Raw genomic sequence first — 20714 nt, 5'->3', positions numbered from 1 at the left:
AAATGAACAATATGTTACTGAATGATCAATGGGTTACAGAAGACATAAAGGAGGAAATCAAAAAATTCTTAGAGATAAATGAAAATACAGACACAACATATCGGAATCTATGGGACACAATGAAAGCAGTTTTAAGAGGAAAATTCATTGCCTGGTGGTCATTCCTCAAAAAAAGAAAAAACCAACAAATAAATGAGCTCACACTTCATCTCAAAGCCCTAGAAAAGGAAGAGCAAAACAACGGCAAATGTAGCAGAAGGCAAGAAATAATTAAAATCAGAGCGGAAATCAATGAAATTGAAACAAAAGAAACTACTGAAAAAATTAACAAAACTAACAGTTGGTTCCTCGAAAAAATAAATAAGATCGACAGACCTTTAGCCATGCTAACGAAGAGAAGAAGAGAGAGAACTCAAATTACTAACATACGGGATGAAAAAGGCAATATCACAACAGATGCTACAGAAATACAGAAGACAATTAGAAATTATTTTGAAAACCTACATTCCAATAAAATAGAAGATAGTGAAGACATCGATAAATTTCTTAAGTCATATGATTTGCCCAGACTGAGTCAGGAGGATACACACAATTTGAACAGACCAATATCAATGGATGAAATTGAAAAAGCCATCAAAAGACTACCAACCAAGAAAAGCCCAGGACCGGATGGGTATACAGCGGAGTTTTACAAAACCTTTAAAGAAGAATTAATACCAATACTTTTCAAGTTATTTCAGGAAATAGAAAAAGAGGGAGCTCTTCCAAATTCATTCTATGAGGCCAACATCACCCTGATTCCGAAACCAGACAAAGACACCTCAAAGAAAGAAAACTACAGACCAATATCTCTAATGAACCTAGATGCAAAAATCCTCAATAAAATTCTGGCGAGTCGAATACAAAAACACATCAAAAAAATTGTGCACCATGATCAAGTAGGATTCATCCCTGGGATGCAAGGATGGTTCAACATCAATAAATCAATAAATGTTATTCACCACATCAATAGACTTAAAGATAAGAACCATATGATCATCTCGATAGATGCAGAGAAAGCATTCGACAAAGTACAGCATCGCTTTATGTTCAAAACATTAGAAAAACTAGGGATAACAGGAACTTACCTTGACATTGTAAAAGCTATCTATGCTAAGCCTCAGGCTAGCATCATTCTGAATGGACAAAAGTTGAAGGCATTCCCTCTAATATCCGGAACAAGACAGGGATGCCCTCTATCTCCACTTCTATTCAATATAGTTCTCGAAACACTGGCCAGAGCAATTAGACAGACGAAAGAAATTAAAGGCATAAAAATTGGAAAAGAAGAACTTAAATTATCACTATTTGCAGATGACATGATTCTATACCTAGAAGACCCAAAAGGGTCTACAAAGAAACTACTAGAACTAATAAATGAATTCAGCAAAGTGGCAGGATATAAAATCAACACACATAAATCAAAGGCATTTCTGTATATCAGCGACAAAACTTCTGAAACGGAAATGAGGAAAAACACTCCATTCACAATATCCTCAAAAAAAATAAAATACTTGGGAATCAACCTAACAAAAGAGGTGAAAGATTTATACAATGAAAACTACAGAACCCTAAAGAGAGAAGTAGAAGAAGATCTTAGAAGATGGAAAAATATACCCTGTTCATGGATAGGCAGAACTAACATCATCAAAATGGCGATATTACCAAAAGTTCTCTATAGGTTTAATGCAATGCCAATCAAAATCCCAACGGCATTTCTTGTAGAAATAGACAAAGCAATCATGAAATTCATATGGAAAAATAAAAGACCCAGAATAGCAAAAGCAATTCTAAGCAGGAAGTGTGAATCAGGCGGTATAGCGATACCAGATTTCAAACTATATTACAGAGCAATAGTGACAAAAACAGCATGGTACTGGTACCAAAACAGGCGGGTGGACCAATGGTATAGAATAGACGACACAGAGACTAATCCACAAAGTTACAACTATCTTATATTTGATAAAGGGGCTAAAAGCATGCAATGGAGGAAGGATAGCATCTTCAACAAATGGTGTTGGGAAAACTGGAAATGCATATGCAACAAAATGAAACTGAATCCCTTTCTCTCGCCATGCACAAAAGTTAACTCAAAATGGATCAAGGAGCTTGATATCAAATCAGAGACTCTGCGTCTGATAGAAGAAAAAGTTGGCTCTGATCTACATATTGTGGGGTCGGGCTCCAAATTCCTTAATAGGACACCATGTAGCACAAAAGTTAATAACAAGAATCAACAAATGGGACTTACTTAAACTAAAAAGTTTTTTCTCAGCAAGAGAAACAATAAGAGAAGTAAATAGGGAGCCTACATCCTGGGAACAAATTTTTACTCCTCACACTTCAGATAGAGCCCTAATATCCAGAGTATACAAAGAACTCAAAAAATTAGACAATAAGTTAACAAATAACCCAATCAACAAATGGGCCAAGGACCTGAACAGACACTTCTCAGAGGAGGACATACAATCAATCAACAAGTACATGAAAAAATGCTCACCATCTCTAGCAGTCAGAGAAATGCAAATCAAAACCACCCTAAGATACCATCTCACTCCAGTAAGATTGGCAGCCACTATGAAGTCAAACAACAACAATTGCTGGCGAGGATGTGGAGAAAAGGGTACACTTGTACATTGCTGGTGGGACTGCAAATTGGTGCGGCCAATTTGGAAAGCAGTTTGGAGATTCCTGGGAAAGCTGGGAATGGAGCCACCATTTGACCCTGCTATTGCCCTTCTCAGACTATTCCCTGAAGACCTTAAAAGAGCATGCTACAGGGATACTGCCACATTGATGTTCATAGTAGCACAATTCACAATAGCTAGACTGTGGAACCAACCCAGATGCTCTTCAATAGATGAATGGATAAAAAAAATGTGGCAGCTATACACAATGGAGTACTATGCAGCAATAAAAAAATGACAAAATCATAGAATTTGCAGGTAAATGGATGGCACTAGAGCATATTATGCTTAGTGAAGCTAGCCAATCCCTAAAAAACAAATACCAAATGTCTTCTTTGATATAATGAGAGCAACTATGAACAGAGCAGGGAGGAAGAGCAGGAAGAAAAGAGTAACATTAAACAGAGACATGAGATGGGAGGGAAAGGGAAAGAAAAGGGAAATTGCATGGAAATGAAGGGAGACCCTCATTGCTATACAAAATTACATATAAGAGGTTGTGAGGGGAATGGGAAAATAAACAAGGAGAGAAATGAATTACAGTAGATGGGGTAGAGAGAGAAGATGGGAGGGGAGGGGAGAGGGGATAGTAGGGGATAGGAAAGGTAGCAGAATACAACAATTACTAATAGGGCATTATGTAAAATTGTGGATGTGTAACCGACGTGATTCTGCAATCTGCATTTGGGGTAAAATTGGGGGTTCATAACCCACTTCAATCTAATGTATGAAATATGATATGTCAAGAGCTTTGTAATGTTGTGAACAACCAATAAAAATAAATAAATAAATAAATAAATTCTATTATTTTTTAAAATTTTTTGTAGATGGAGAAAATATCTTTATTTTATTTGTTTATTTTTATGTGCTGCTAAGGATCGAACCCAGTGCCTCACACACTAGACAAGTAGTCATATGCATACAGGGTCCTATGAAACAGTCTTTTTTTTTTTTTTTTTAAAGAGAGAGAGAGAGAGAGAGAGAGAGAGAGAGAGAGAATTTTTTAGTATTTATTTATTTTTTTTTTAGTTCTCGGCAGACACAACATCTTTGTTAGTATGTGGTGCTGAGGATCGAACCCGGGCCGCACGCATGCCAGGCGAGCGCGCTACCGCTTGAGCCACATCCCCAGCCCCGATGAAACAGTCTTAATGGAAAAAAAACAAAAAACCTGGATTTGATTAAGCTTTAGATCCAACTAAGTTACCAGTTTATAGGAAATACAGAAAAACAAAAAAGGTCAAACATCATTATAAGAATGAAATCAGAAAATCCAGACTACTGGAAACTCTATCACAAATAAAATCTAAGAACTTTTAAAAACAGAGAGGACTGAGAAGAAAACAGATTTATAAATACTTTAATGATATGTTAACTCTGGCAGCAGAATAACGGTCTCCCAAAGATGTTCACATCCTAACCAACCCCCCCCCCAACTAGGTAAATATGTTATCCTACATGACAAAAGGGACTTTGTAGGTGGAACTAAAAATCATCAAAGAGGGAGACATTAACCTGGATTATCTTAGGCCCAATGTAAAGTAACAACACTTGAAATCCACTCTTAGCAAATTTCAAGTATACGTTATTACTAATAATAGTCAACATGTTATACATTGTTTCCAGAACTAATTCATCGTATAACTAAAAGTGTATACCCTCTGAATAACATCTCCACTTTTCCCATTCTATTTTGTTGCTATGAATTCTACCTTTTTTCTTTTAGACACCACATACAAATAGGATCATGCAGTATTTTGTCTTTCTGTCTCTGGCTAATTTCACTTAGTATAATGTCCTTCAGGTTGATCCATTTTGTTGCAAGTGATAAGATTTCCTTTATTTTGTTGTCAAGGCTGAATAACATTTCATGTGTATATCACATTTTCTTTATTCATCCATCTGTTGATAAAAATAGGTTGTTTCCATACCTTGGCTATTATAAATAATGCTTCTATGAACGTGGCAGGGCAAATGTCTCTTTAAAATAGTGATTTTACTTCTTTTAGCTATATACTCAGAAGTGGGATTGCTGAATCATATGGTAGGTTTGTTTTCATTTTGTTTTGTTTTGTTGGGTTTTATCAATATTTCAGATTGAACCCAGGGCCTCAAGAATGCTAGACAAGCACTCTACCATTGAGCTACATCCCTCATTCTTTTTTGAGACAGGGTCCTACTGAGTTACCCAGGCTGACCTCAAGTTTGCAATCCTAATACCTCAGCCTCCCAAAAGTTCCTCTTTGTCTACATCCTCACCAGCAACACTTGTTATATTCTGACTTCTTGATAACAGACATCCTAACAGGTATGGGGTGATATCTCTTTGTGGCTTTGATTTGCATTTCCCTAATGATTACAGATGTTGAGTATTTTTTCACATACCTGGTTGGTCATTTATATGTCCTCCTTTGAAAAATATCTATTCAGGTCTTTTGCACACTTTGTAAGTGGGGTGAATTTTTGGCTTAGGGTTTATTTGTCTGCTATTAAATTATATGACCTCCTTTTACATTTGGGATATTAACTCCTTGACAGATAAGTGGGTCTTTGCAAGTATTTTCTCCCATTCAGTAGATTGCTTTTCATTTTATTGTTCCTTTTGCTGTGCAGAAACTTGTTAGTTTAATATAGTCCCACTTGTTTATTTTTCTTTTTTTTTCCAAATGCAAACAGTTCTTTATTATAGAAACATATAAAACAAATAAGGATAATGCACATATATTATGATGGATGGGTTACTTCAAAATTGAAGGGAATAAATAGCTTGTACAAACAATGAAATTCACAAGTCTTAATGAAGCCAAGAGACTGAAATGCTATGTATTTTTGCTAAAAGTATATAAACTCCCACTTTCTTTGCTCAGCATTTTGTGCTCCCTCAGTCAACAAAATGTGACTGCTAAAACAAATAGCACAGTTATATCTGCCAATGGAAACATACTTGAAAGCTAATGAATAGTAACTGATTTTTTTGACCTAGTTTCTTTTTCTTTAGAAAGAAACAATTTTCACCTGGGCATTCAGCCTAACCCTACAAGTGACAAAATCTTTCCAACTCCTTTGAAAGCACTCTAAACAGCCATTTCCATTTTAATAGTTGGATGTGGATTGTACCCCTCAATCTGAAAGTCTTCATCGATTTTCTCAACCTTTCGAAGGATTTTGAGCTTTGGGAAAGGTCTTGGTTCTCGCTGAAGCTGAATTTTCAGTGGCTCAATGTGATTCAGGTAAATATGTGCATCTCCCAAAGTATGTACAAAGTCACCTGGCTGCAGGCCTGTGATGTGTGCAATCATGTAGGTAAGCAGGGAATAGCTGGCGATGTTGAAGGGCACGCCCAGGCCCATGTCACCTGACCTATGGTACAGCTGGCAGGACAGCTCCCCATTCACCACGTAGAACTGGCAGAGGGCATGGCATGGAGGCAGTGCCATCAGAGGAAGATCTTTTGGGTTCCAGGCACACATGATGATCCTTCTGTCATCAGGGTTGGTTTTGATGGTGTCAATCACTTTTTACAGTTGGTCTACTCCTTGACCAGAATAATCTGAATCCATATCTTTGTATTCTGCCCCAAAATGTCTCCACTGGAAGCCATAGACTGGGCCCAGGTCCCCTTCTTGTCTGGTGGAGAATCCCAGGCCATCCAAAAAGCCTCAAGATCCATTGGCATCCCAGATTTTCACTCCCTTGGAAGATAGTTCTTTCGCATTTGTGGATCCCTTGATAAACCACAGCAACTCCTCCAAAACACCCTTCCAGAACACACGTTTGGTTGTCAGCAGAGGAAATTCATCTCTCAGGCTGTAGCGTGCCTGCATGCCAAAAACCGACAGGGTGCCGGTGCCGGTGCGGTCCTCCTTCCTGAAGCCGCAGCGCAGGATGTGCTTGATCTGCCCCAGGTACTGCAGCTCCCCGTGCTGCGGCGGCTGCTCTGCGCCCAGCTCCTGTGCGGCTGGCGGCGACATCGTGCATTGCAACTCAGAGCCGGCGGCAGGCTTGGTGAAGGCTGGAGACGCGGACTGAGGCGGGAAACGTGGGCGCCAAAACAGAGCCCTTTCTGCACGCACTTTCCCCCCAACGCCGCCCTCGCGCTCCGCCTCTTCCTCTTATTTTTTTCTTTTGTTGCCTGTGCATTTGTTATCAAAAAAAAAAAAAAAAATTGCCAAGACCAATTAAGAAATTTCCCGTTTTCTTCCAAGAGTTTTTACAGTTACAGGTCTTACATTTAAGCCTTTAACCCAATTTATTTATTTTTTGTGTATGGTGTAAAATAAAGGCTCAACTTCTTTCTTTTGCATGTAGGTATCATTTCCCCCATACAATTAAATGAAGAGACTGTCTTTTTCTCATTGTGTATTCTTAACATCTTCATCAAAAATTAGTTGAACATAGGGCTGGGGTTGTGGCTCAGTGGTAGAGCGAACGCCTAGCATGGCTGAGGCCCTGGGTTCTATCCTCAACACCACATAAAAATAAATAAATAAACAAAATAAAGGTATTGTGTCTAACCAACAAATAAATATTAAAAAAAATTTGTTGAAGATAGGAAAGGTAACAGAATACAACAGTCACTAGTATGGCAATATGTAAAAACGTGGATGTGTAACCGATGTGATTCTGCAATCTGTATACGGGGTAAAAATGGGAGTTCATAACCCACTTGAATCTAATGTATGAAATATGATATGTCAAGAGCTTTGTAATGTTTTGAACAACCAATAAAAAAAAAAGAAAAAAATTAGTTGAACATAAATGGCTGAGTTTATTTCAAGGGTCCTTGTAAGAGGGAGTCCTTATAAGTACAGGTCTTTATAAGAAGGAAGTAAAAAATCCAAATCAGAGGAAATATGATGTTATGTAAGCAGAGGTCAGAAAGAAAGTTTTCAAGATGCTACACTGCTGGCTTTGATAATGGAAAAAGATGCCATGAGCCAAAGAATGCAAGCAGCCTCTAGAAGCCTCTCTTTAATTAAGTCTCCCACAATAGTTCTAGAATATAATCCTGCTGGCACCTTGAGTTTATCCCAGTAAAATCCATTTCAGACTTCTGATCACCAGAACTATAAGAGCATACTGGATATTGTCATAAGCAACTAAATTTGTAATCATTTCTTAAAGCAACAGTAGGAAACTAATAAATTAACAACCACAACTTATGTATCTTATTTGGATTCTTATTTCTCCAAACTAATTAAAAACACTGGAAATTTGAACTCTGGATATTTGATGTAAAGAAATTTTTTTGTAACTATGACAATGAGATTCGGGTTATACTAATTTTTTTAAAAGAGCTTATCCTTGAGACAATGACGAGACTAACTACAAAGTCTTATGGATGGACAATATGACATCTATGATTTGTGACAAGATGATGGAGGAGGGTTGCTTATGGGTGAAGAGTAGTGTTATGGTTGAGTTTATTTTACTGTCTACCTTTAGATATGTATTCCAAGTCCTCTACCATTATTTTGTTGTTTTAACTATAGCAAACATGATTCCTAATGGTGAAATGTTAGAACATACCTTTGAAACCTGAAAACAGAAGAATGCCCACTCTCCTTTTTTCATCCCCATTCTATGGGTTTTGAAAATACAATAAAACCAAGCAAAACTATGGACTGTCATTATTCTTTGATATGATCATAGTTAGAGAAAAACCCAGAAATTACAGGAGGGGAAAAAGCTTTTAATTATATAACAAGTAGGTTACTCATAAAAATCAATATGCCAAACACCATTCCATTTCTATATATTAGAAAGTATAATTTTTAAAAGAATCACATATACAGTACTCTCAAAAACTGTAAATTGCCTAAGAGTAATCTAATGAAAAAGTGTGTATAACACCTATTTTGAGAAAACAATTAAAACAGAATTGAAAAACATTAAATACCTAAACAATTTTCATGGATAAAGAGGCAAATATTATAAAGACATTAATTCTTCCCAAGAAAGAGAATATTCAATGTAAATGCAATAAAAATTCCTCATATTCTGGTGCCTACCTGATTCTGAAATTTACATGGGATAACAGATAAAGACCCAGCCAGGTGTAGTGGCACAGGCTTCTAACCCCAGCAGCTCAGGAGGCTGAGGCAGGAACATTACAAATTCAAAGCAAGCCTCAGCAACTTAGCAAAGCCCTAAGCAACTTAATGAAAAGCCTGTATCAAAACAAAAAGGGCTGGGAATATGGCTCAGTGATTAAACACCCCTGGGTTCAACTCCTAGTACCAACTAACCAGTCAATCAATATGCAATAACAGCCAATACATTTCTAAAGAATATGGTAGGTGAGCCTGGAGCAGTGGCACACACCTGTAATTCCAGCATTTTGTGGTGTTAGGCAAAAAGATTGCTAATTCGAGGTTGTCTGGGCAACTTAACAAGATCCTATCTCAAAAAAAAAAAAATTAAAAGGACTGGGGATGTGGCTCCATAATAGAGCACCTGTGGGTTCAATCTCCAGTACCAGATCAAAAAATACATACAGAGATATATAGTTGGTAAATGTGATACATCAAATATCAAGATTTACATATGAAGCTATACATACCTTTTCTGAACTTCCATGTGAACATTTTTCAACTTAGCCTGCATCTTGGCTAAGGATATACTCACTAGTAAAATACTAAAACTCTCAAAAAGAAAAGAAATAGAGCAATACTCAAATTTGCTCCTCATCACTTCCTTAGAAACCCAAATGCCTCTGCTTATATCCCTTAAAATATAAAAAGTACAGCATCTCTCCCCAAAAGAAAGAATAACATAATTTTTAAGTAGAAAAACTCTTTAAAAGCAGCTGGGCATGGTGACTCACACCTGTAATCCCAGCAACTCTGGGAAATTGACTGAAATAGGAGGCTGTAAATTCAAGGCCAGCCTCAGCAATTTAGGGAGTCCCTAAGCAACTTAGTGAGATTCTGTCTTAAAGTAAAAAATAGGACTGGGGATATGGCTCAGAGGGTGGCAAATTTTCCCTGGGTTTAATTTCTGGCACACGCACACACACCCACACACACACACAAAAAAAAAAAAAAAGCTAAAAATTTGGAGGTAAGGTCAAACAAATTTTAGGGTATTTTTAAACCATAAAACTCAAATTTTAAAAAAATATAATGAAATGTTATTAACCCTGAGAAATTTCAGGACTCTAGAGTCATTCCTCCATTCTTTCTCTCCCACCGCCCCTCCCTTCTCACCTCTGCATCACAAGTAATTGAACATATTTGAGCAATCAGTCAATAAACTTAAATGCAAGCCATTGCCTTTGCTAGAGAGTTTCAATTAAATAGGATGTAAAGTCTTCCAAATAGCTTAGATCACAAATGTTGTCATTCCTGGAAAACTCATACACCAAAACAGTTCTGTTAAGTAACTGCATTAGATAGTAATGATTACACTCAATTTAATAATCACAACTAAGAACTTTCCTTATAAAGTCAGAAAGTCAGCCAGCACCACAAAAAAATAAAATAAAATAAATGAAGTCAGAAAGTAAGGCAACAAGTTTTTTGACACCCAGAAACACATGTTTAATTCATAATCATGAATATTTTTTTTCCCACAGGTGGAACAGGAAAAAAAGCATATATTGCTCATAACAAACATACTCATATAATGCTCCTCTTACTAGGAAGTAGAATAGGTTTACAGGATGTTTTTTCCCCACCAAATTAACTAAGAAAATTAGTGTGAATGGGAATATAGCTCAATGGTAGAACACATGCTTAGCATGTACTGGGTCCTGTATTCAATCCCCAACACTAAAAAATTCTTAGACAATTAGTAGTAAAAGAATGTTATAGGGGCTGGGGCTATAGCTCAGTGGCAGAGTGCTTTCCTAGCATGTGTGAGGCACTGGGTTTGATCCTTAGCACTGCATAAAAATAAACAAATTAAATAAAGGCATGCTATTCATACACAGCTACCGAAAAAAGAGTAGTATAGAATAATTGGCTAAGCAAAAGGGCATGTACACACAGGTTATATAAATGAAACCCAATGGTCTACAAATTTTAAAAACCTGAAAAGAAACATAGTTTTTTTTTTAAATAATAAAACTATTGACTTCAAAAAGGAAGAGAAACAAAGTGAGTTAGTGATGAACGTTAGGATGAGGTAGACAAAATAAGGAAAATATAACCCAATATTTCCCCGTCTAGACATATGCCCAAGAACAATGGTTCTCAAGGACAGTGGGAATGGGGGACACAAATATTACAATCTGGAGATGCGCAGCCTATAGGTACATGGTATAGGTATACTTGGCAGTCCTGCTGACAAACATTTAAATAGATTTAAAAAACCTATCTGAAGTTCTGTAAGTCTAAAATTTAACATTGTCCCCCACAAGTACCCTTTTTTTTTGCGGGGAGGGGTGGGCATGGTTTTGGTATATGAGTTTTCCAGGAATGCAATCAACAGGTAAATCAAAGGACAAGTGTGCTTTCATTTACTAATGCAACAAATATTAGGAGACTGTCATGGGTGTAAATGCTAGAAGGTGAGTAGATACACTATGGGAGAATTAAAAAAATTCTAATTCCTTCAATTTTCTCAATGGAGTAGGAAGGAAGGACTTAGCTGACAGTGATAATAGATAAGAATATATTGGTATCTCTCTCTAAGGGGAGAGAAAAAGGTGTAAAATAGCTGTTTAAGTGAAACAGTGAATGAACTCCAAAATACAGTATGATGCCAGACAGTATTAAGGGCCAACTTTCAGTCCACAAATTTAAATGAAGCCAGTTTAAAAAACTGTGTTTTCATCCATCCACCTTAAGTTCCACTGGTGCAGGTATAAGATAGGCAGAGTTGGGTTAATTCATACTGAAGTTTATTAAATGAGGATAATAAATCAAGAATGAGAAGGTAGACAAAAATTAAGAATGAATATAAGGGTGTGATCAATGACTGACCATGATATTTAGCTCAGTGATAAGAGTAGGACAACCGGATGTAGTGGAACATGCCAGTGATCCCAGCAGCTTGGAATCTTCCTGAGGCAGGAAGATCATGAGTTCAAAGCCAGCCTCAGCAATGGCAAGGTGCTAAGCAACTCAGTGAGACCCTATCTCTAAATAAAATACAAAATAGGGCTGGGATGTGGCTCAGTGGTTGAGTGCCCCTGAGTTCAATTCCCAGTAAACCCCGCAAAAAAAGAGTGCAGGGTAGGGGCTGAGCCTGTAGCTCAATGGTAGAGCGCTTGCCTTTCATGTGTGAGGTACTGGGTTCAATCCTCAGCATTACATAAAATAAATAAAATAAATAAATAAAGATATTGTACACATCTACATCTAAAAATATATGTAACTTAAATAAATAAATAAAGGTATTATGTCCATCTACAACTAAAAAAATAAAAATAAAAAAAGAGTGCAGGACAGTTAAAAGCTTAATGAAAAGGATGTCAGATGGAATGACCAAACTTTGTAAGCTAGTGTACTGAAGAAATAAGGTTCAAAATTTAGACTTACAAGGCTGAAGTTGTAGCTCAGTGGTAGAACGCTTGCCTCACATGTGCAAGGCACTGGGTTCAATCCTCAGCACCACATAAAAATAAATGAATAAAGGTATTGTGTCCATCTATAACTAAAAATATATTTTTAAAAAATTTAGACTTACAGAGTATCACTGTCATCAACAATGTCACTTGTGAAGACTGAATCACCCAGCAACCACACATTTGTAATAGTCTGAATTGATAGTGACAGCATCATAACTATTACACGTACTGTTGCAGCCATGTAACTATCATGTCTTCTTGATCAGTCTGGTTGGCACATTAAACATAGAAATGCAGTCAGTCCTCCAAATCTGTGGGTTCTACATGCTCAGATTCAGCCAACCTCAGATAAAAAATATTTGAGAAAAATATATTGTGGATCTACACCAAACATGTACATTTTTTCCTTGTCATTACTTTCTAAATAATATAACTATTTACATGGTATTTACATAGTATTCAATATAACTAATCTAGAAATGATTTCAAGTATATAGAAGGATGCATACGTTATATGTAAACTTCTACACCATTTTATATAAGGTATTTGAACACCTGAGGATTTTAGTATATGAGAGAGAGGAATGGAACCAATTCCCTGTTCAAACTAAGGGGAAACAACATATTTTACCTCATTATAAATTACATGTAATTTTCCTTTATACTACTGTTAGAGGACACTACACAGATTTTTTAAAATTATGTGTAATGGGTATTCTCTATACATTTAATTTCAGGATTATAAGGGAGCATTAAAGGAAGACGCTAAATCTGACCAATTAGAATCAATAACCAAGAGAAATTCTCATGCATATGTACAAAGTGACAATATACAATGTTAATAGTAAAAATATTAAAAACAACCTGGAAAGGAACAGGCCAAAATACACATATATTAGTTGGTAGATAAACATCCTTTGGGGATGGGGGGTACAAAAACATGGTAGCTAGATGTCATGGCACATGCCTATAATCCCAGCAACTCAGGAGGCTAAGGCGGGAGGATCACAAGTTCAAGGCCAATCTGAGCAATTTAGCAAGATCCTGTCTCAATATAAAAAATAAAAAGGGCTGGAAATGTAGCTGAGTAGTACAGTACCCCTAGGTTTGAACCCCGCATCCCATTTTTAAAAAAGTACAATAGTGATAGTTTATAGGAAATATAATTTAAGTGAAGCTGATGTTGGGAAATATTATCCTTAGAAAGTCAAGGAGGCTATAATTTTGAATTCCCAGAAGCATGAAATCCTAGCACATTACTTAGGTAGCACTATGTAGTTATAATATAAATACTACTTATTGTTTTCTTCCTTTTTAGAGTCAATTTACTGTTACAGATGCAGATGAAATGTAAATGTTACTGTTGCTCACAATGTACAAGAATGAAAATAAAGCTAACAAATAATAGAAAACAAGTTTTAAAAAGGAGAGAAAAGGAAAGAAGGATGAATATCCTAATTTCTTTAGGCTTAATCCTGCCTAAAATTTCCTATTCCCTTCACTGTTTTTCTCCAAACTATTCATCACCACCTACCACACAATAGATTTTATTTACTTATCCTGCCTATTCCTCTATCCCCACTAAAATGTAAGTCCACAAACGCAAGGATCTCTCTTTTTCACTATTGTATCCGCAGTGCCTAGAATAGTAGTAAGTGCCTGCACATGGTAGGTCATCAAAAAATATCTAAATGAATGAGTTTTGCCTGTCTGGTTCACAGCTAGATCCTCACCATTAAGAACAATACCCAGCATATAGACAGTACTCAAATGTATCAAAGCAATGACTGTTATGACATAAATTCTAAAGTATCAAAACCAAAGAAAAACTAGTTCGTTCAGCATAATTTAAAATTTAAGTACAATTCTATTTGTACATTCAATATTCCTACAATACATTTTTTTAAGAGACTTTGGTGTGGGCTGAGATATAGTGATAGTTATCTGGATAAAAGACCCTGGGTTTAAACCCCAGGAATGTCCAAAATCAATTAAAAAAAAATTGGTGTGTTTTATTGTCTCTCGAGTGAAAAAAGAATATGCAATTTAGTTTGTAAAACCCAAATAACACACTAATTAGAAAACTCTCTCCCTAGTAATGTCAGAAGTTTTTATATTAAAGAATTTAGCACAAAGAAAAGAACCAATAATTCAAGAAGAAAGAATTGACAGATCAAATATCCTTGAGTAGATAAGAGGACATGGAAGCTAATAATACTCATGAGGAGGGATTGGTGTTAAGTGAGGAAGGCAGGTAATTCATCCATCATAACAGGAAAAAAGGTAGACTGTTGGGGAGAGCAACCAGAAAGTGTGTAAATAAGCTGGTGGGAGCCTGTGGCAGGTCTCTTCTGAGTATCTGGTGAGAGCATGGAAAGAATGTACAGCAAAAACAAATGAAAACCTGAGGCAGACCCCTGAAGGATCCTTACTCTTAAGGACCAGTTAAAAACAGCACCAAGCAGAAATAGAGCTCGGGGCATTAACAGAAAAATTAGGATACTGTGTTATCACAGAAGCCAGATGTGTTTCAAGAGATGGACTGCTCAACCATCCATTCACTGACAGTACACCTGAGGAGTGAAATAGCTCAAAGCAGATTAGCTACAGTCAATGAGAAGCAGGGGGCACATCAATCACTTGGAAAGGTGAACAAACATTGTCAAAGAGCTGATTTTCTACAAGAATCTGTGCTGTATCATAAAATCAACTACCTTGAGCATGTCTTTCTTAAAAAGTAAGTAAATTTAGCTTGTTTCTTCCAAATAACTAATATTCCCAAATGGCAATGATATATTAATACACAATAACTTTTCCCAAATAAGAATAAAAATATAATATGTAATGAAGCACAAACGTGGTAAATTTTCAAGTAGATTTTACCATTAAATCTGCATCATAATTCTAGAGTTTGTCTTTCTTCTCTGCATAGAGAAGCTTTCAAAGTACAGCCAATTCGCTGGATAGAAGGATATATTTCTAAGAAAAATCACTTCATCCACAGGTTCCCGCCAGCATTTTAAAGCAACACTGCCACCAGAAGACTGGAAAGAAAAGTAACAACTAACAATTACAGAAAAGGCTAATTACAGAATATTTACCTGGCCTCTCTACATAGCTACACTATAGTCTGCTACTACTGACTCTAAATAAACATTCATTTCTTCTTATACCTCATCCTCCTCCTCGCCAATAAACCTGGTAGCACATGGTTTCAAGTCCGAGTCAATCCTCAGCTGCATTACAACAAAATGAAGAGCCCTTCAACTGCTTCCTGTCGTCAATAAGGAAAAGCAAATAATGTAACAGGATCTACAGTTTTTCATAAGAAAAAACAGTAAACACAATCGGACACCTAGTTAAGCCCTTAAAATCTTTTAGAGACGAAGATCACCACCTTCCACACATAACAATTATGGGGGTGGGGGTGGGGGGGGAAGGAACCGGGAGACTGAGTAGGATGAAAATCAGTAGGAGGGGATTAATTTGACATCTCTTTTCAACTCAAAATCATATCCTAACGTCCTATGTCTTCGTACATAGAGTTTACACTGGCGAGGACAAATATTAAAACGTCTTGGATCCCTTTACTGTATATATGTTATCAATGATTTTTTTTCCAAGTAAGTGATAAACACTGTGCCCCCACCCCGTGCCAAGTAACTCCGCAACGTGTCACGGAATAGCTGAATTTGTCGTTGTTTCACACGCGTGGAAACACTTGGTCGTGGTGAAAAGTCACAGTCGCGAACAGAAAGACGGAGCGCCCCGGATCCCCGAGTTTCCCCTTCGCTGGGGTCTTCTGCCGCGCTGACGCTGCTCGGGAGCTCCCGGCCAGACGCGCACGTCCAGGATTAAAGGGCCGGCCGGGAGCGAGGGCGTGCCCCGCCGCGCCGCGCCGCCACCACTTACCCGGTAGTTGCTCGAGCCCACCCAGCCGGTGAGCGCGTCCACGGTCTTGCCCAGGCGGTTCAGGTCGTCCCCCAGGTCCGGGATGGCTCCAGGAGAGCTAAGGTAGAGCACGAGCTCCTGGCCCACCTGCAGCCGGCTGCCCACGTCCTTCTGCAGCACCTGGGCGCTGAAGTACTCCATGCTACGGGGCTCCATAGCTGCGGCCGCCGCCCGCCCGCCGGCCAGCCCTCCCGTGAGGGGCCAACTTTCGCCGAGCGCCGCCCAGCCTCCAGGGCGAGTCCCCGTGGGAGCCCGCGGGATGCGCTCGGCCAGCCCGGGGCGCGGCTCCTGGGGCGCGGGGGTGGGCGGAAGCTGCGCCAAGCGCCCAGCGGACCCCAAACCAGTCAAACTCGGCGCCCCCCGAGCCCCAGCCCGCTCTAGAAGCCGCGGCCGCCGGCGACGTCAGCACGCGCGTGACGTCAGCGCGACGCCGGCGAGCGCCCGCCTGCGGGGGCTCGTGCTTCCCAGTGGAGGCGGCGGTAGCTGCAGGAACTGGCGAGAATGCTGGGACGCCTTGGGAGGGTTTGAGGGCTTCCTTGGGTGGACACTGCCAGCGGGGCCAACAGTTTACCGCTAGCGGATTTTGCAGTACCTTGCCTTCGCTGTGTCATATACAGATCGCTGCCAAGTTTTCTTCCACTTAAATCAATACTAACAAAGTTTCTGGTGCTTGGTATCTCCTTCCACTTCTCCGGACGTTTTTTTTTTTTTCTTTCTTAAAAAGTTTGTTTATTTTTTAAATTGGTGCGTTAGAGTTATACATAAAAGAAGAATTCATACGTGCACATGCCCTGGTGTGATTAACTTCATTCCGTTCCTCTTCTTTCCCATTCCTCCTCCCTCCCTCTCTTTATTCCACTTTCTCTACTCCACTGTTATTCATTGTACTTGCATGGTATCCCCACCCCTTTTTAAATTCCTTATTTCTCCCTAGTTTCTGCCTATGAGAAAACATTCAACCCTAGTCTTTCTGAATCTGGCTTATTTCAATCATGATGTTCTGACCATTTTTTTTTTCCTAAAACCAGAATACATCGTAATATTCTTTGTTGCTAGCTATGGGATTAAGAGACCTAACACTATGTCTTGCCACAATGTCAGAATTTATTCACAAGCCACACTAGTTTAATTGGTTGCAATTTACTGAGTACTTGTGGGTGACTTGTAGTCAGAAGCCCAGGAATCATAGATATTGTTCTTGTTGTTTTTTAGTTTATTGAACATTATATTCAATATAAATGTATTAACCATTATAATCACCATGATACAATGTGTATGTGTGTAAATGCAAAAATACCCATTGGTTGTGTTTTTAGAGGTATAATTACATTTAAAAACCTATGAAATGTGAAATATAATTTGACATTAAAAAAAAAACTAGAAGCATGAAAGCCAGTGTGTTATTTGATAAGAGCCTATTACTGCTTCTGAAATTATTGCATGTGTGTCCCTTTTCTCTAGTGATGTTGGATTTCTCATTCAGTTTTGATTGGAGTAATATTTTTCCACATTACTGATTTTTTTAAGTACCTTTTGAACCCTGGACCTCATGCTTAAGGTAAGCTCTACCATTGAGCTACATCCCCAGCCCCCACAACACTAATTCTAGCATACATCTGAAAGTTTCTTGCTTAAGCTCTGCTTAATCTTCACTAAAGGAGCAACATCAGTCATGCTGGTACCCTTTTCTCCAATTCTTGTTTTACCTTTCTGAATTCCTCTGTAACTTCAGATCAGAGTCTTGTCCTTTCAGTTACTCCACTACTTCCCTGCTGGTGTCATTCCCTTGTCTCACTCAGCTGAGCTTGCACTGTAGGACAGTTGTGATCCAAGTGCTCAAGTTGATTGTTCAAGTGCTTTTCTCAGCTACCAGTCTTTTCCAGAGTCCTACTAATTTCATTATGGAGTTTGTCCAAAAATTCTTTGATCTCCTTTACAGCAGATTCAGTTCCAATTTTGTGCTGGTGCATTTAGTCAAATGGATTCTCTAATCCATTTCAGAGGTTTCATTCCATCCATTGGCTGGCTTTGAGGCAGAAACATTATGGTGTAACCACATGGACGAGGAAAGCTGCTCCCTGTGGCTACCAGGCAGCAGAGAGAGGCAAGCATGCAATAATAGGTTCTTTCATTCCAATCCTAATTACCATTATCTGTAACACTTCAGTTGCACATCATGCTTTACATATATATATATACACACATACACACACAAATTACAGAAAGGCTAAGAAAGGGTTAAGGTAGCCACAGGGGTTCAAGGGGGCTAAACAAAGTACAAAGGCAGAAAGAAGATACAAATGGAACAGTCATCACTGAATGTCAGTCAGATAAGACTGTAAGCTGCCAAAGAACTTATTCAGGGTACAGGACTGTCAGAACACACAGAGTCAGGTTGGCAGGCAATTCCAAAGTGGGCCATCAAGCAGGGATGTCAAGCTAAGCAGTTTCAAAGTGGGCCATCGAGCAGTAAAATCAAACCCAGGAACAGAGGATCGGAGGTTCATCATCTCCATCTCACAATGGGTCAGGGTGTATAGCACCAGGCATTCTTGGGGGTGTTCCTCCTTTTATGGGTCCCAGGTGAGAAGGTTGTTTCATTCAATGGACTGGTGAATTCGATAAGCATGTGGGCCTGGTTTGACAGATATGGGGTTGATACACCCCTTGCATCAATAAGTTGATGCATGATTTAATTCAGTAAGTTCACAGATGGGTCATATTTATTAACACAATTTATCAGTTTGTGCCTTATGCTTGAGCTATGCAGACGGTGGTTGTTTACTTGTACAAACCAAGTATAGAGTCATTCTACCTTGGCACTTTTACTCAAAATGGAGTAACTCATACCAAACTAATTTTTTTTTATTTATTATTTTTTTTATTGGTTATTCAAAACATTACAAAGATTGCAGAATCACATTGGTTACACATCCACATTTTTACATAATGCCATAATAGTAACTGTTGTATTCTGCTACCTTTCCTATCCTCTACTATCCCCCCTCCCCTCCCCTCCCATATAATGGGGTAACTGAGGGTTAGGCACAGCCTGCAAACCACTGTTCTATACATCATATATTATTTCAGAGCCAAGCCTAGCCTACTCTCCACATTCTTTCTCATCAAAAACATTATGATCCCCTGCTTCCAGTCACCAGCAGTCACCATGTAGTACCATTTTATTTTTAACCTGAAGTTTGAAGTTCATGTTCCATGAGTTTTGGCAATTACATTGATTCGTGAAATCATTATCTAATGAAGGTATCATACATTCTATCAGCCCAGGAAGTTCCCAGACACTTCCCAGTCAATACCACCTCCACCCTAGGCAATTCTAATTTGATTTCTAACAGGGTTTTTCCTGTTCCTAAACTTAGAAAAATTCATACAGTCTGTATTCTTTTTGAATCTGGATTTTTTCTACTCTCAAACTTTCAATAATTTTGCTGGGTTCTCTGATGTCTTAGAAGTCCCTTCCTTTTTATTGCCAAACAATATTCCATTGTACTGATTTATGGATCCATTTACCTAGTAACAGGCATTTGGATTGTTTCCAGTTTTTTATTCTTATGAATAAAGCTGCTATAATGGTTAGTGTCCAAGCTGTTGTGTGGGCATGTGTTTTTATTTCTCTTGTGTAAATACCAAGGACTGGAATTACTAGGTCTCATGAAAAATGTGTGTGTGACTTTAGAATAAACTGTCAAACTGTTTACTAAAGTGGCTGGACCATATTAAGTTCCTACCAGCAGTGCTCAAGAATTCCAGTTGCTCCACAACATTTACAATATTTGGTATGGTTAAGATTACTCAGAATAACTATTCCAGTGGGAGTAGAGTGCTCTACAATATATTATAAATATACATAGTATTTGTCTCTCAGCTAATTATTCCCAATAACAATTAAACAATTATTTATATACTATCTGACTCCTCTGATACCTAGAAAGCTCTGGGAACATTTGTTTTTTCTCTAGGATGGTACTTGGTTTATAATGGGTGTTCAATCAACTTAAGTTGAATAAGTGAACGAATTCAATGAAAATGGACATTTGAAATATAAATAATAACTAAATAATATACTTTGCAAATGCAAAGAAACCTGACCTTTCTATGTTTGTTCTGATGTTTTTTTCTTATATTTGTTTTTTATCTTGTATTGTGTCGTAAATTTCTTCCATTTTTTACTGGTTGTAAATCCCCTGAGACTCTGCATCAATCAAATAAACTATGTGCTATGGTTAATTTTATGTGTACACTCTTCTGAACTAAGGGATGACCAGCTAGCTAGGAATATATTAATTTTGGTTGTATCTATGAGGATGTTTCTGGAAAGATTAGCATTTGAATAGTTGAGCTGAGTGAAGCAGATGTTTCTCCCCAATTTGGGTGATCCATTGAGGATGTGAACAGAACAAAATGGTGGAGGAAGGGTGAATTTACTCTCTACTTGTGGTGAGATAGCCATCTTTTATCCTTAGACATTAATGCAGCTGTTTCTCCAACTTTAGACTCAGACC

The 20714-nt window shown here is 38.1% G+C and overlaps 2 protein-coding genes across 28 annotated transcripts in view; both read right to left on the bottom strand.

Annotated features, from left to right (window-relative positions):
* Positions 1–16574, bottom strand: part of CLASP2 (cytoplasmic linker associated protein 2) — a 228227-nt gene extending 211653 nt beyond the window's left edge. For 15 of the 27 annotated variants that reach the window (XM_081283481.1, XM_081283507.1, XM_081283503.1 and 12 more), the window contains exon 1: positions 16153–16573. In XM_081283481.1, coding sequence (XP_081139607.1) covers positions 16153–16347 — 195 coding nt within the window. In that variant the 5' untranslated portion in view covers positions 16348–16573. Of the gene's footprint in view, positions 1–16152 lie in introns of all 27 variants that reach the window. The other 12 variants (XM_081283508.1, XM_081283490.1, XM_081283493.1 and 9 more) reach the window with 2 other exon arrangements.
* On the bottom strand, positions 5367–6831 carry LOC308643587 (thymidylate synthase-like). The gene has a single exon (XM_081283511.1). The coding sequence runs from the start codon at positions 6695–6697 to the stop codon at positions 6386–6388; it is 312 nt and encodes a 103-aa protein (XP_081139637.1). The 5' UTR covers positions 6698–6831; the 3' UTR covers positions 5367–6385.
* Positions 16575–20714: the final 4140 nt, after the last annotated feature.

Source organism: Spermophilus citellus (genome assembly GCF_964194105.1).
Source record: "Spermophilus citellus genome assembly, chromosome: 3".
NCBI lineage: Eukaryota > Metazoa > Chordata > Mammalia > Rodentia > Sciuridae > Spermophilus > Spermophilus citellus.
The sequence above is the reverse complement of the archived record's forward strand: the minus strand, read 5'-3'. Positions and strand labels throughout refer to the sequence as shown.